Source organism: Somniosus microcephalus, chromosome 23 (assembly GCF_052327205.1).
Source record: "Somniosus microcephalus isolate GS21.2 chromosome 23, FLI_Smic_1.0, whole genome shotgun sequence".
Taxonomy (NCBI): Eukaryota; Metazoa; Chordata; class Chondrichthyes; order Squaliformes; family Somniosidae; genus Somniosus; species Somniosus microcephalus.
This window is the reverse complement of record NC_141009.1, coordinates 1,995,368-2,011,018: the sequence shown is the minus strand read 5'-3', so window position 1 is coordinate 2,011,018 and position 15,651 is coordinate 1,995,368. Positions and strand designations below refer to the sequence as shown.

At 52.4% G+C, this 15,651-nt stretch overlaps 1 protein-coding gene across 1 annotated transcript in view; it reads left to right on the top strand.

The window, feature by feature from the left end:
- The window catches only part of LOC147101530 (collagen alpha-1(V) chain-like), a 484,676-nt gene that overhangs the window by 117,835 nt on the left and 351,190 nt on the right, over positions 1–15,651 (top strand). The window contains exon 2 of the mRNA XM_085965124.1: positions 10,667–10,834. Coding sequence (XP_085821250.1) covers positions 10,667–10,834 — 168 coding nt within the window. The remainder of the gene's footprint in view (positions 1–10,666; positions 10,835–15,651) is intronic.

Sequence of the window (15,651 nt, the reverse complement as noted above, 5' to 3'; positions counted from 1 at the left end):
CAGGACCCCACTGCCCACCCAGTGAGGTACTGGGCCACACGAAGCAGGGCGGCCCAGGCCCCAGCTATCTCGGGACCCCACTGCCCACCCAGTGAGGTACTGGGCCACACGAAGCAGGGCGGCCCAGACCCCGGGTATCTCGGGACCCCACTGCCCACCCAGTGAGGTACTGAGCCACACGAAGCAGGGCGGCCCAGGCCCCGGGTATCTCGGGACCCCACTGCCCACCCAGTGAGGTACTGGGCCACACAACGCAGGAAGGCCCAGGCCCCAGGTATCTCGGGACCCCACTGCCCACCCAGTGAGGTACTGGGCCACACGAAGCAGGGCGGCCCAGGCCCCAGCTATCTCGGGACCCCACTGCCCACCCAGTGAGGTACTGGGCCACACGACGCAGGACGGCCCAGGCCCCTCTTCAGTCTGTGCTGAGGTTACTGTCCCTAACCCTTGGGGAGCTGCAATTGGTGCCCCCTGGGGTCAGGGATGGAACAATCAGCTCGGGTTCCTGTTGATCACTGTCCGGTAACTCTTGCTGAAAATTGTGTGCATGTGGGTTAACTCAGTGGCCCAGAATTTCCTGAAGACTTGCGCCGTTGTAATGGTGCATCTACGTCGCAAGGCCTGAATGATGGTGTACGTATGTTCCACCGTTACTTGCACCCGCCAGAACCTCCTAGGGCTTTGCCCTCTCCCTCGCCGAAAGAGTTGAACAGCTCATTACCGTGGCTGCAGTTTACTGAATGAATGCCCCTGCAATCAGCACTGTCACTCCGACCGTCACACAATGGCACCAGTAATCAGAAAGCTCCCAGTGAAGGACAGTCACCCAGGCAGAGAACGCAAAGCCTCCCTGACAACCTCCAGCTTTACTCCAATCTTAGATACCACGTTCAATTAATTATTTGTCATTTTGCACCAAGCTGGTTAGTGAGTTAATGAGCCAGAGATTCTCTTCAACTGATGCTCAGTAACGATTCGACAGGTGATGCGACTAACACTAACATCGAAAGCTATTACACTGACAATACTGTCAGCCGCCGGGGCCCCGAGCTCTGGGATTCCCTCCCTGAACCTCTCCGCCCCTCTCTCCTCCTTTAAGACGCTCCTTAAAACCGACCTCTTTGACCGAGCTTTTGGTCACCTGCCCTAATATCTCCCTGTGGCTCGGGGTCAGATGTTGTTTGATAACGCTCCTGTGAAGCACCTGGGGACGTTTTACTGTGTTAAAGGCGCTGTATAAATGCAAGTTGTTGTTATACATAATCTAAAAGTATAAACATTGCACACTCTCCCTGGGCTATTTTCACAAGTGACCAGTGTCTCTGTGGACACTGACTGCCCACCCCATGACAAGCAGTCTGGGCTGTGCTGGTAACCACTGCTCTGCATTGGGCAGCAGAGGTGCCTCAATGTCAGTACCATCGCTGTGCGAGGGGGACAATGGGTAAATTCCGGCTTCAGATCGTGTTTTACCGATAATGCGTAGCAGCAGAGTCCAGGCCGGCATGTTGTGTTCTGTGAGTTTTGTTTCCCAGGGAGTTGATTAGAATTGTCGAGCGAGAGTGAAATGATCTGTTCATTACATGTCAAGGACCAGGGACATTGGAAACAACCCTGCCCATTATAGCCAGGCGAGGAGATACATGACGTTCATTACACGTTTTGCCTTTGACATTTCCGTTAGGTTAATTGGAATACTTAACCACCCACAGGAGCTGAGCAGGGCCTCACAGCTCTCTCTGTGTGTTCCTGCCCTTTCAAGGCAAGCGTGGGCTTGTTCTGGAAATTCTCATTCACAGGACACATGCAGCAATTATCGAAAGGCTTCTCCCCTTTGCCCTAGAGCTCTGTCACTCTCCATGCTTGGCGTCAGCCTCCTCTGGGCTCTACCTCACCACTCTCACCCCTGAAATCTCCGCATAGCAACCACATCGCATTCAGCCTCCCACTCTAAGCTCTTGTTAATGGTCTCCATTTCAGTTCCACAGACACTGACTCTCACTGGGGTACGGGCTCCACAGACACTGACTCTCACTGGGGTACGGGCTCCACACACACTGACTCTCATTGGGGTACGGGCTCCACAGACACTGACTCTCACTGGGGTACGGGCTCCACAGACACTGACTCTCACTGGGGTACGGGCTCCACAGACACTGACTCTCACTGGGGTACGGGTTCCACAGACACTGACTCTCACTGGGGTACGGGTTCCACAGATACAGGCCTAGAAATTCAGTTATTTGCGCCAGCCGCTAGCGCCTTAGGAGGAGGAGATGTGGGGCGCTAGGCGGCTAGCGGCCGGGTGCAGCACGATCTGCGCCTCTCCCCAACTTCAGTAAAGATTTAGCGGCGGCGCAAAGCCTTTGCGCGCGCTCAGCTGTGCGCGCAGATCCTGACGTCATTTCATCCTGCAACGCCCTTTGTGCGCCCCGAACCGGAAATTCAGTGGCGCCGCCCTTCTTTGCGCCTGGCGCCCCCAGCGACTGGTAGAGGGGAACGGTTCCCAGTCGCTGCGGGGCGCGGGGGGCGCTATTTAAAGGGGACTCCTCTTGCAGTGTAAGTGGCAGCCATTTCGTGCCAATCCCTCTGTGTGAGAGAGAGATATTTGGAGAGAGACAAAGGCAGAGAGCTTTCTGCTTTGACTCAGCGCTTGCACAGGTACTTGTGGCTTCAGGCCAGAGCTTTGCACTTGGATTTCACTTTCAGTGCCATAGCCTTGAGTCGCCACATATAATGGGGGCTGCAATGGGTGGAAACGTTGGCTTTCTGCATTGCATTCAAAGGGATCAGAGACGCCGTGAGAGAGTGCCAGTCATGGCCAGACGGAGATTGGCCAACAGGCGTCGGCACAGGAGGCCTTACCCACCCAGGGTATACCGCCAGCAGTTCTCATATCTGAACATGTCTGAGGAGCAGTGTGTTCGGAGGATGCGATTCAGAAGGGAGGTGGTCACTGAGATCTGCCACCTGCTTCGCAGAGATCTGCAGCCACAGCTGAGGAGCAGGACGTCTCTGTCAGTGGCAGTGAAGGTGACGGTGGCTCTCAACTTCGATGCCACTGGCTCCTTCCAATCCGCTACTGGGGACATTGCCAACATCTCCCAGTTCGCGGTACATTGCTGCATCTGCCAGGTGAACAATGCCCTTTTCAGAAGGAGACATCAGTACATCTCCTTCCCCATGACCCTGGACAAGCAGCAAGAGCGTGCAATCGGATTTGGAAGAATAGCGGGCTTCCCCATGGTTGAGGGCGTAGAACTGATGAACCAGCAATGGCCAGGCCTTGCTTCAGGGCTGCAGTGTGCAGGGCATGGCAGCCAAACAAGTCGACCCTTCCCCTTTAAGAGCTGACCGGTGCCAGCGTGTCTGCCTTCATTGAGCAACTCGCCACACCTGCACTGCGCCCGTCCTCGGTGTTAGCGCCCCGGATCGCCGGCTTAGCGCCTAATGATAGTCGTGCATCGCCTGCTTTAGCGCAGCAGCAACCTCTTGGGGCGATGCCACTGAATATCGGCGAAGGTGGCGCGAAGTTGCGCCGGGCGCAAACTTTAGCGGCCGCCTGGCTGTAGCGCCCCAAACGTGGCTATACTGAATTTCTAGGCCACAGACCCTCACTGGGGTACGGGTTCCACTGACACTGACTCTCACTGGGGTACGGGTTCCACAGACACTGACTCTCACTGGGGTGCAGGTTCCACAGGCAGTGACTCTCACTGGGGTACGGGTTCCACAGACACTGACTCTCACTGGGGTACGGGTTCCACAGACACTGACTCTCACTGGGGTACGGGTTCCACAGACACTGACTCTCACTGGGGTACGGGTTCCACAGACACTGACTCTCACTGGGGTGCAGGTTCCACAGACACTGACTCTCACTGGGGTACGGGTTCTACAGACACTGACTCTCACTGGGGTACGGGTTCCACAGTCACTGACTCTCACTGGGGTACGGGTTCCACACACACTGACTCTCACTGGGGTAGGGGTTCCACAGACACTGACTCTCACTGGGGTACGGGTTCCACACACACTGACTCCCACTGGGTACGGGTTCCACAGACACTGACTCTCACTGGGGTACGGTTCCACAGACACTGACTCTCACTGGGGTACGGGTTCTACAGACACTGACCCTCACTGGGGTACGGGTTCCACAGACACTGACTCTCACTGGGGTGCAGGTTCCACAGACACTGACTCTCACTGGGGTACGGGTTCCACACACACTGACTCTAACTGGGGTACGGGTTCCACAGACACTGACTCTCACTGGGGTACGGGTTCCACAGGCACTGACTCTCACTGGGGTACGGGTTCCACAGACACTGACTCTCACTGGGGTACGGGTTCCACAGACACTGACTCTCACTGGGGTACAGGTTCCACAGACACTGACTCTCGCTGGGGCACGGGTTCCACAGACACTGACTCTCACTGGGGTACGGGTTACACAGACACTGACTCTCACTGGGGTACGGTTTCCACAGACACTGACTCTCACTGGGGTACGGGTTCCACAGACACTGACTCTCACTGGGGTACAGGTTCCACAGACACTGACTCTCGCTGGGGTACGGGTTCCACAGACACTGACTCTCACTGGGGTACGGGTTCCACAGACACTGACTCTCACTGGGGTACGGGTTACACAGACACTGACTCTCACTGGGGTACGGGTTCCACAGACACTGACACTCACTGGGGTACGGGTTCCACACACACTGACTCTCACTGGGGTACGGGTTCCACAGACACTGACTCTCACTGGGTACGCGTTCCACAGACACGGACTCTCACTGGGGTACGGGTTCCACAGACACTGACTCTCACTGGGGTACGGGTTCCACAGACACTGACTCTCACTGGGGTATGAGTTCCACAGACACTGAATCTCACTGGGGCACGGGTTCCACAGACACTGACTCTCACTGGGGTACAGGTTCCACAGAAACTGACTCTCACTGGGGTACGGATTCCACAGACACTGACTGTCACTGGGGTACGGGTTCCACAGACACTGACTCTCACTGGGGTACGGGTTCCACAGACACTGACTCTCACTGGGGTACGGGTTCCACAGAGACTGACTCTCACTGGGGTACGGGTTCCACAGACACTGACTCTCACTGGGGTACGGGTTCCACGCACAATGACTCTCACTGGGGTATGCGTTCCACAGACACTGACTCTCACTGGGGTACGGGTTCCACAGACACTGACTCTCACTGGGGTACGGGTTCCACAGACACTGACTCTCACTGGGGTACGGGTTCCACAGACACTGACTCTCACTAGGGTACGGGTTCCACAGACACTGACTCTCACTGGGGTACAGGTTCCACAGACACTGACTCTCACTGGGGTACGGGTTCCACAGGCACTGACTCTCAGTGATGTCTAAGATTGTGATACGCTGTCTCGAGCTGTGGGAGGAGCGGTCTGGCGGGGGTGAGGAAATGTTCCACGTGTGAAATGAATGTTTGGTATGAGCTGAGCAGTGAGATGAATAAATAGCCACACCAATTCTGCGGGAATTGGTAAAGAAATCCTGTTCAAATGTTTTGTCGCAACTTTTTAATCAACAACAACTTACATTTATATAGCGCCTTTAATGTCTTAAAACGCCCCAAGGTGCTTCAGAGGAGCGATATCGGACAGAACAGGACACCGCGCCACATCAGGAGATGTTAGCGCAGGTGACCCAAAGCTTGGTTCTAAGGAGCGTCTTAAAGGAAAGTTTTAAATGCCTGAAATGGACGTGACTCCAGCACTCTCTGATCATTATGTTCACCTGAACACACTGTGCTGTCTTTGAAACGCGCTCAGCCCCAACAGTTGAGCAATGTGATATGGTGAATGTGGGATCGAACCCCTGGCAGCGAGTTCTGGGCCAGGAGTGGCTGACCCAACTGGAAGAAAGGAGCAGGGCAGCACTGGGAGCCGCCGTGCTTCGCAGCCACCAAGCGAGTGACTGACAGAGCCGTCTGACTCAGCACCAGTCGTCTGGCAGAGAGGGCAGCCCCATTGAAACAGACACCGAGCACCTGCTCGCTTCAACCTGTTTGTTCTATTTTCAAAGTCACTGGGGGAGTGTAATTGCTCTGATTCACGGAAGCAGCCTGCAGCTCGCAGACAGGTGTTGAGCAGGTAGCGAGACCTGGGGGTGGGGCAAGGCGCGATGTCGGAGACATGTACAGGAGGCGACACTGAGACACACACAGGCCGCACAGTACCAGACGGGAGTGAATTGTTCCCTTTTACCTGCTGTGTGTACTGTACCTGTACAGGAGCTGACACTGAGACACACACGGGCTGTACAGTACCAGACAGGAGTGACTCGTCCCCTTTTACCCGCTGTGTGTACTGTACATGTACAGGAGCTGACACTGAGACACACACAGGCCGCACAGTACCAGACGGGAGTGAATCGTTCCCTTTTACCCGCTGTGCACTGTACCTGTACAGGAGCTGACACTGAGACACACACAGACCGTACAGTACCAGACGGGAGTGAATCGTTCCCTTTTACCCGCTGTGTGTACTGTACATGTACAGGAGCTGACACTGAGACACACACAGGCCGCACAGTACCAGACAGGAGTGAATCGTTCCCTTTTACCCACTGTGTGTACTGTACATGTACAGGAGCTGACACTGAGACACACACAGACCGTACAGTACCAGACGGGAGTGAATTGTTCCCTTTACCCGCTGTGTGTACTGTACATGTACAGGAGCTGACACTGAGACACACACAGGCCGCACAGTACCAGACGGGAGTGAATTGTTCCCTTTACCCACTGTGTGTACTGTACATGTACAGGAGCTGACACTGAGACACACACAGACCGTACAGTACCAGACGGGAGTGAATCGTTCCCTTTTACCCACTGTGTGTACTGTACATGTACAGGAGCTGACACTGAGACACACACAGGCCGCACAGTACCAGACGGGAGTGACTCGTCCCCTTTTACCTGCTGTGTGTATTGTACATGTACAGGAGCTGACACTGAGACACACACAGGCCGCACAGTACCAGACGGGAGTGACTCGTCCCCTTTTACCTGCTGTGTGTGCTGTACATGTACAGGAGCTGACACTGAGACACACACAGGCCGCACAGTACCAGACGGGAGTGAATCGTTCCCTTTTACCCGCTGTGTGTACTGTACATGTACAGGAGCTGACACTGAGACACACACAGGCCGCACAGTACCAGACGGGAGTGACTCGTCCCCTTTTACCTGCTGTGTGTACTGTACATGTACAGGAGCTGACACTGAGACACACACAGACCGTACAGTACCAGATGGGAGTGAATCGTTCCCTTTTACCCGCTGTGTGTACTGTACATGTACAGGAGCTGACACTGAGACACACACAGGCCGCACAGTACCAGACGGGAGTGAATCGTTCCCTTTTACCCGCTGTGCACTGTACATATACAGGAGCTGACACTGAGACACACACGGGCCATACAGTACCAGACAGGAGTGAATCGTTCCCTTTTACCCGCTGTGCATTGTACATGTACAGGAGCTGACACTGAGACACACACGGGCCGTACAGTACCAGACGGGAGTGAATCATTCCCTTTTACCCGCTGTGTGTGCTGTACATGTACAGGAGCTGACACTGAGACACACACAGGCCGTACAGTACCAGACGGGAGTGAATTGTTCCCTTTTACCCGCTGTGTGTACTGTACATGTACAGGAGCTGACACTGAGACACACACACACCGTACAGTACCAGACGGGAGTGAATTGTTCCCTTTTATCTGCTGTGTGTACTGTACCTGTACAGGAGCTGACACTGAGACACACACAGGCCGTACAGTACCAGACGGGAGTGAATCGTTCCCTTTTACCCGCTGTGCACTGTACATGTACAGGAGCCAACACTGAGATGCACACAGGCCGTACAGTACCAGACAGGAGTGAATCGTTCCCTTTTACCCGCTGTGTGTACTGGACATGTATAGGAGCTGACACTGAGACACACACGGGCCGTACAGTACCAGATTATAGTGAATCGCTCCCTTTTACCCGCTGTGCATTGTACATGTACAGGAGCTGACACTGAGACACACACAGGCCGTACAGTACCAGATGGGAGTGAATTGTTCCCTTTTACCCGCTGTGTACTGTACATGTACAGGAGCTGACACTGAGACTCACACGGGCCGTACAGTACCAGACGGGAGTGAATCATTACTATTCACATATTTACTATGTTGCGGTTTATTTGTAGTGACTTCAATCCTGATTTGTGAGCTATATTTGAAAGGGTTCAGGTTTGTTCCTTTTCTCTGTGAACTCCTTGATCTCAGATTGGCTGGAAGATAAGCACCTCTGTAATCAGAAGCACAGCTGTAAAGAGAACTTGGGGTTGAGGGTTTCAAACATGTTACTGGCCTGAGAAATCACTGTTGAACAATCAGTCCCACTCCATCAGGGTCCGTGTCTGATCATTCCATCAAGGACGCCCCCCTCAGACCAAATCATTAAAAAGGTGAATGCAGTGTGAGCCAAGGGGCTGCAATACAAAGGGGAGGGAGTTATCTTGCAGTTTATATGAAGCCCTGGTTAGACCCCACCCGGAGTAACTGGGTTCAGTTCAGGGCCCCGCCCCTCAGGAAGGATATATAGAAAGAAATAAAGAAAGACAGACTTGCATTTGTATAGCGCCTTTCACCACCTCAGGACGTCCCAAAGCGCTTTACAGCCAATTAAGTACTTTTGAAGTGTGGTCACTGTTGTTTTCTGTCTGTTAACCAATTTTGTATGCTTCAGTGAGATCCCCTGTCATTCTCCTGAATTCAAGAGAATACAGGCCTAGTTGAGGGGGCTAAATGTAACATTTCCAAATTTGCTGATGATACAAAGCTAGGTGGCAGTGTCATTTATGAAGAGGATGTGGGTGAGAACATGGCAGATGGAATATAATGTGGATAAATGTGAAGTTATCCACTTTGGTAGAAGGAACAGAAAGACAGAGTATTTCCTAAATGGTGAAAGATTGGGGAATGCAGATGCTCAAAGGGACCTGGGTGTCCTTGTATATGAGTCACTGAAAGTGAATGTGCAGGTGCAGCAAGCCATTAGGAAGGCAAATGGTATGCTGGCCTTCATTACAAGAGGATTTGAGTACAGGAGTAAAGAAGTCTTACTCCAATTATATAGGGCCTTGGTGAGACCACACCTGGAGTACTGTGTACAATTTTGGTCTCCTTACCTAAGGAAGGATATACTTGCCATAGAGGGAGTGCAATAAAGGTTCATGAGATTGATTCCTGGGATGGCGGGATTGTCGTATGAGAACAGATTGAGTAAACGAGGCCTGTATTCTCTTGAATTCAGAAGAATGAGAGGGGATCTCATTGAAGCATACAAAGTTATTACAGGACTTGATAGGGTGGATGCTGGGAGAATGTTTCCCTTGGCTGGGGAGTCTAGAACCAGGGGCCACAGCCTCAGGATAAAGGGTAGGCCATTCAGGACTGAGATGAGAAGAAATTTCTTCACACAGAGGGTGGTGAATCTTTGGAATTCTCTACCCCAGAGGGCTGTGGAGGCTCAGTCATTGGGTATCTTCAAAACAGAAGTCGATAGATTTCTGACTAGTAAGGGCATCAAGGGATATGGCGATAGGGCCGGTGAATGGAGTTGAGGCAGAAGATCAGCAATGATCTCATTGAATGGTGGAGCAGGCTCGAAGGGCCGAATGGCCGACTCCTGCTCCTATTTCTTATGTTCTTATGTAATGTAGGATATCTCGGCCTCAGAGGGGGGGCAGCGCAGATTCACCAGAATGATACCGGGGCTAAAAGGGTTAAATTATGAGGACAGATTGCAGAGACTGGGCTTGTATTCCCTGGAGTTTAAGGAGTGATCTAATCGAGGTGTTTAAGACGATTAAAGGATTTGATGTTGATTTTTCCTCTTTACAGGGATGAGGGACTTCAGTTATGTGGAGAGACTGGAGAAGCTGGGGTCGTTCTCCTTAGAACAGAGAAGGTTAAGGGGAGATTTAATAGAGGTGTTCAAAATCACACGGGGTTTTGATAGAGTAAATAAGGAGAAACTGTTTCTAGTGGCAGGAGGGCCGGTAACCAGAGGTCACAGATTTAAGGTAATTGGGAAAAGAACCAGAGGGGAGATGAGGAGAATGTTTTTACAGCGAGTTGTTGCGATCCGGAATGCGCTGCCTGAAAGGGCGGTGGAAGCAGATTCAATAATAACTTTCAAAAGGGAATTGGATAAATACTTGAAAAGGAGAAATATTTGCCGGGCTGTGGGGAAAGAGCGAGGGAGTGGGATTAATTAGAGAGCTCGTTCAAAGAGCCGGCACAGGCACGATGGGCCGAATGGCCTCCTCCTGTGCTGTGAGATTCTCTGATTTCTGGCTTCCACCACCTCAGCTGTTAAGGAAATCTTTGAATCAAATTATTAAAAAGACTTTGCATGCAAGAAGTTCCCTTTAAACTGTCAGTCTGTTGGCAAATCAGGAGACCAGGCGAGTCTTGTAAATCACGTCTAAAACCGAAGCGACCTTGGTCAACCTGTTTAAGAAGTGATGGGGAGGGAGGGACCTGCTCCCGGAGAGCTCGGGTTGTTGGCAGTTGGATTGTAATCACCATCTCTTCTTTCAACAGTGGAACCAGTAGACATCCTGAAGATTCTAGAACTTCACGCTTTACCTGAAGGAATTCGGAGAACAACAGGACTGTGTTCCAGCAGAAAATCCACCAGTACTGCAGATGTTGCCTTCACAGTTACAAAATCAGCCCAGCTCAGCGCACCAACCAAACAGCTGTACCCAGGTAAGACCAGTCCCGTTGACCTCTCACCTGTACCCAGGTAAAACCAGTCCTGTGTATCTCTCACCTGTGCCCAGGTAAGACCAGTCCTGTGTATCTCTCACCTGTGCCCAGGTAAAACCAGTCCCGTGTATCTCTCACCTGTGCCCAGGTAAAACCAGCCCCGTGTATCTCTCACCTGTACCCAGGTAAGACCAGTCCCGTGTATCTCTCACCTGTGCCCAGGTAAGACCAGTCCCGTTAATCTCTCACCTGTGCCCAGGTAAAACCAGTCCTGTATATCTCTCACCTGTGCCCAGGTAAGACCAGTTCCGTGTATCTCTCAGCTGTACCCAGGTAAGACCAGTCCCGTGTATCTCTCACCTGTACCCAGGTAAAACCAGTCCTTTGTATCTCTCACCTGTGCCCAGGTAAAACCAGTCCCGTTAATCTTTCACCTGTGCCCAGGTAAAACCAGTCCTGTGTATCTCTCACCTGTGCCCAGGTAAGACCAGTCCCGTGTATCTCTCACCTGTACCCAGGTAAGACCAGTCCCGTGTATCTCTCACCTGTACCCAGGTAAGACCAGTCCCGTTGATCTCTCACCTGTACCCAGGTAAGACCAGTCCCGTGTATCTCTCACCTGTGCCCAGGTAAGACCAGTCCCGTGTATCTCTCACCTGTGCCCAGGTAAGACCAGTCCCGTGTATCTCTCACCTGTACCCAGGTAAGACCAGTCCCGTGTATCTCTCACCTGTGCCCAGGTAAGACCAGTCCCATGTATCTCTCACCTGTGCCCAGGTAAGACCAGTCCCGTGTATCTCTCACCTGTGCCCAGGTAAGACCAGTCCCGTGTATCTCTCACCTGGGTGTCCTTATACACATATCACAGAAAGTTAACATGCAGGTACAGCAAGCAATTAGGAAGTCAAATGGTATGTTGGCCTTTATTGTAAGGGGGTTGGAGTATAAGAGTAAGGAAGTCTTACTACAACTGTACAGGGCCTTGGTGAGACCACACTTGAAGTACTGTGCACAGTTTTATTCTCCTTACCTCAGGATATACTTGCCTTGGAGGCGGTGCAACGAAGGTTCACTAGACTGATTCCTGGGATGGGGGGATTGTCCTGTGAGGAGAGATTGAGTAGACTAGGCCTATATTCTCTGGAGTTTAGAAGAATGAGAGGTGATCTCATTGAAATGTATAAAATTCTTACAGGGCTTGACAGGGTCGATGCTGAGAGGATGTTTCCCCTGGCTGGGGAGTCTAGAACCAGGGGTCACAGTCTCAGAATAAGGGGTCGGCCATTTAGGACTGAGATGAGGAGAAATTTCTTCACTCAGAGGGTGGTGAACCTTTGGAATTCTCTACCCCAGAGGGCTGTGGAGGCTCAGTCGTTGAGTATATTCAAGGCAGAGATCGATAGATTTTTGGACTCTAGGGGAATCAAGGGATATGGAGATCAGGCGGGAAAGTGTAGTTGAGGTCGATGATCAGCCGTGATCTTATTGAATGGCGGAGCAGGCTCGAGGGGCCGTGTGGCGGAGCAGGTTCGAGGGGCCGTATGGTCGACTCCTGCTCCTAGTTCTTATGTTCTTATGAGTCCAGGTAAGATCAGTCCCATTAATCTCTCATCTACGCTTTCCTCCTCCTTGTGGAGATTAGCCCATTCACCCCATCGTCAGATCTTGGTGGAGCTTCCAGTTATTTCAATGTTGTGACACTGGATCCCAGCACCACCCCCGCCCCCCACTCACTCTCCCCCCCCTCCCTCCTCTTTCTCCCTTCTATCTCTCTCTCTCTCTCTCTCTCTCTCCCCCTCTCCCCCCTCTCTCTCTCCCCCCCCCACTCACTCTTCCCCCCCTCTCTCCCCCTCTCTCTCTCCCCCTCTCTCTCTCCCCCTCTCTCTCTCCCCCTCTCTCTCCCCCCCTCTCTCTCCCCCCCAACTCACTCTCCCCCTCCCTCCTCTCTCTCCCCCTCCCTCTCTCTCTCTCCTCCCCTCCCCCCTCTCCCTCTCTCTCTCTCGCTCCTCTCTCTCTCCCCCCTCTCTCTCTCTCCCCCTTTCTTCCCCCTCTCCCTCTCTCTCTCCCTCCTCTCTCTCCCTCCTCTCTCTCCCTCCTCTCTCTCTCTCTCTCTCTCCCCCTCTCTCTCTCCCCTCTCTCCCCCCTCTCTCCCCCTCTCTCTCTCTCCCTCCTCTCTCTCCACCCCTCCCCTCCCCCCTCTCTCCACCCCTCTCTCTCCCCACTCTCTCCCTCCTCTCTCTCCCCCCTCGCTCTCCCTCTCCCCTCTCTCTCTCCCCCCTCTCTCCCCTCTCTCTCCCCCTCTCCCTCTCTCTCTCCCCTCTCTCCCTTTCCCCCACTCTCTCCCTCCTCTCTCTCCCCCCTCGCTCTCTCTCTCCCCCCTCTCTCCCCTCTCTCTCCCCCCTCTCCCCCTCTCTCCCCCTCTCCCTCTCTCTCTCCCTTTCCCCCCCTCTCTCCCTCCTCTCTCTCATAAGAACATAAGACGTAGGAGCAGGAGTCGGCCATTCGGCCCCTCGAGCCTGCTCCGCCATTCAATAAGATCATGGCTGATCTGATCTTGGCCTCAACTCCACTTCCCTGCCCGCTCCCCATAACCCTTGACTCACCTGTAGCTCAAATCTCTGTCTATCTCCGCCTTGAATATATTCACTGACCCCGCCTCCACAGCTCTCTGGGGCAGAGAATTCCCAAGATTCCCAACCCTCTGAGAGAAGAAATTCTTCCTCATCTCCGATTTAAAAGGGTGACCCCTTATTCGGAAATTATGCCCCCTAGTTCTAGATTCCCCCACGAGGGGAAACATCCTCTCAGCATCTACCCTGTCGAGCCCCCGCAGAATCTTATGTTTCAATAAGATCCCCTCTCATTCTTCTAAACTCCAATGAGTATAGGCCCAACCTGCTCAACCTTTCCTCATAAGACAACCCCTTCATCTCCGGAATCAACCTCGTGAACCTTCTCTGAACTGCCTCCAATGCAAATATATCCCTCCTTAAATAAGGAGACCAAAACTGTACGCAGTACTCCAGGTGTGGTCTCACCAGCGCCCTGTACAGTTGTAACAGGACTTCCCTACTTTTATACTCCATCCCCCTTTCAATAAAGGCCAACATTCCATTTGCCTTCCTAATTACTTGCTGTACCTGCATGCTAACTTTTTGTGATTCATGTACAAGGACCCCCAGACCCCTCTGTACCTCAGCATTCTGTGATCTCTCTCCATTTAAATAATAATTTGCTTTTTTATTTTTCCTACCAAAGTGGATAACCTCGCATTTTCCCACATTATACTCCATCTGCCAGATTTTTGCCCACTCACTTAGCCTGTCTATATTGCTTTGGAGATTCTTTCCATCCTCCACATAATTTGCTTTCCCACCTATCTTTGTATCATCAGCAAATTTGGCTACATTTATTGGGCGAGGGTCTCAAGGTTTACGGAACCAAGGTGGGTAGATGGAATTAAGATACAGATCAGCCAAGATCCAATTGAATAACGGAACAGGCTCGAGGGGCTGAATGGCCTCCTCCTGTGCCTGTGTAACAGGCTCGAGGGGCTGAATGGCCTCCTCCTGTTCCTGTGTTACAGGCTCGAGGGGCTGAATGGCCTCCTCCTGTTCCTGTGTAACAGGCTCGAGGGGCTGAATGGCCTCCTCCTGTTCCTGTGTAACAGACTCGAGGGGCTGAATGGCCTCCTCCTGTTCCTATGTAACAGACTCGAGGGGCTGAATGGCCTCCTCCTGTTCCTGTGTAACAGACTCGAGGGGCTGAATGGCCTCCTCCTGTTCCTGTGTAACAGACTCGAGGGGCTGAATGGCCTGCTCCTGTTCCTGTGTTGTTCTTGGTCTGAATTCCGAGTCCGCCGGCCCTGGGATTTGTGTGTATATTCGTGTGCGAGAGACAAAGAATTTTTCAAAAAAAAAGTTCAGGAACAAAATAAAAGGATGGGGAAGGGGTGGAGATAAAACTCTCAGGTCACGCACAGCTCACCTGTGTGAGCCTCCAACAACTCACTGCTCAGGACTGTGGCTCTCATCAAAAACCCAAGGAACAGACCTGATCCAGGCCTGTAGATTAATGCCTTGGTTTTGTCAGTGAGTGCCCGTTGTCATGGTGACGTGTACGAAGATGGTGGTGGAGTCACGAGCTGACAAAGGGATTTAGGAATGTTGGATTGTTGCGGGGGGTGGATGATTCCCGACCAGAACTGAGCTCCCACGACTGAGTACTGGCCCCCTTAGCCTGGCAAAGCTGCTCAGGCCATTAACTGTTCATAAGACAGAAAATATGGTCTAGACTGTGGTTAACCAGGATCTGTTAGAAACGTCCGACAATGGAAAGAGTTAGAGGCTTGGCATGTGAAAGACCATCAACGACTAAACATTAACCAACAGGACTGGAATGTCAGAGTACAACCTCTCCACTCACTCCCACTCCCTCAGTAAGGGAGGTCTAGGCCCGGGATGGGACACTGGCCCCCAGCATTTCCCCATAAAGGCAGGCTCCTCGTCCCATTCAGACTGTCTGAGGGAGGTGCTTCCTTCTCCCAACCTCTCTCCTCACACTGACCATCTTAAATTGATGATCCCTCCTCACAGACACCCCAACCAGAGGGAATAGTCTTTCCCCATTCGCCCTATCACAGCCCTTCACATAATGTGAATAACTTGTATTATATCTGCTCTTGGCCTTCTCTGCTGCAGTGGGAATAGTCGCAGAATCTCAACTCTCCTCATAGCCTCCCATCCCTGGCACCATCCCGGTGAATCCACACCGTCCGCTCTCTCTGGCTTTAATCTCCTTTCAATAATGGGCGCCTA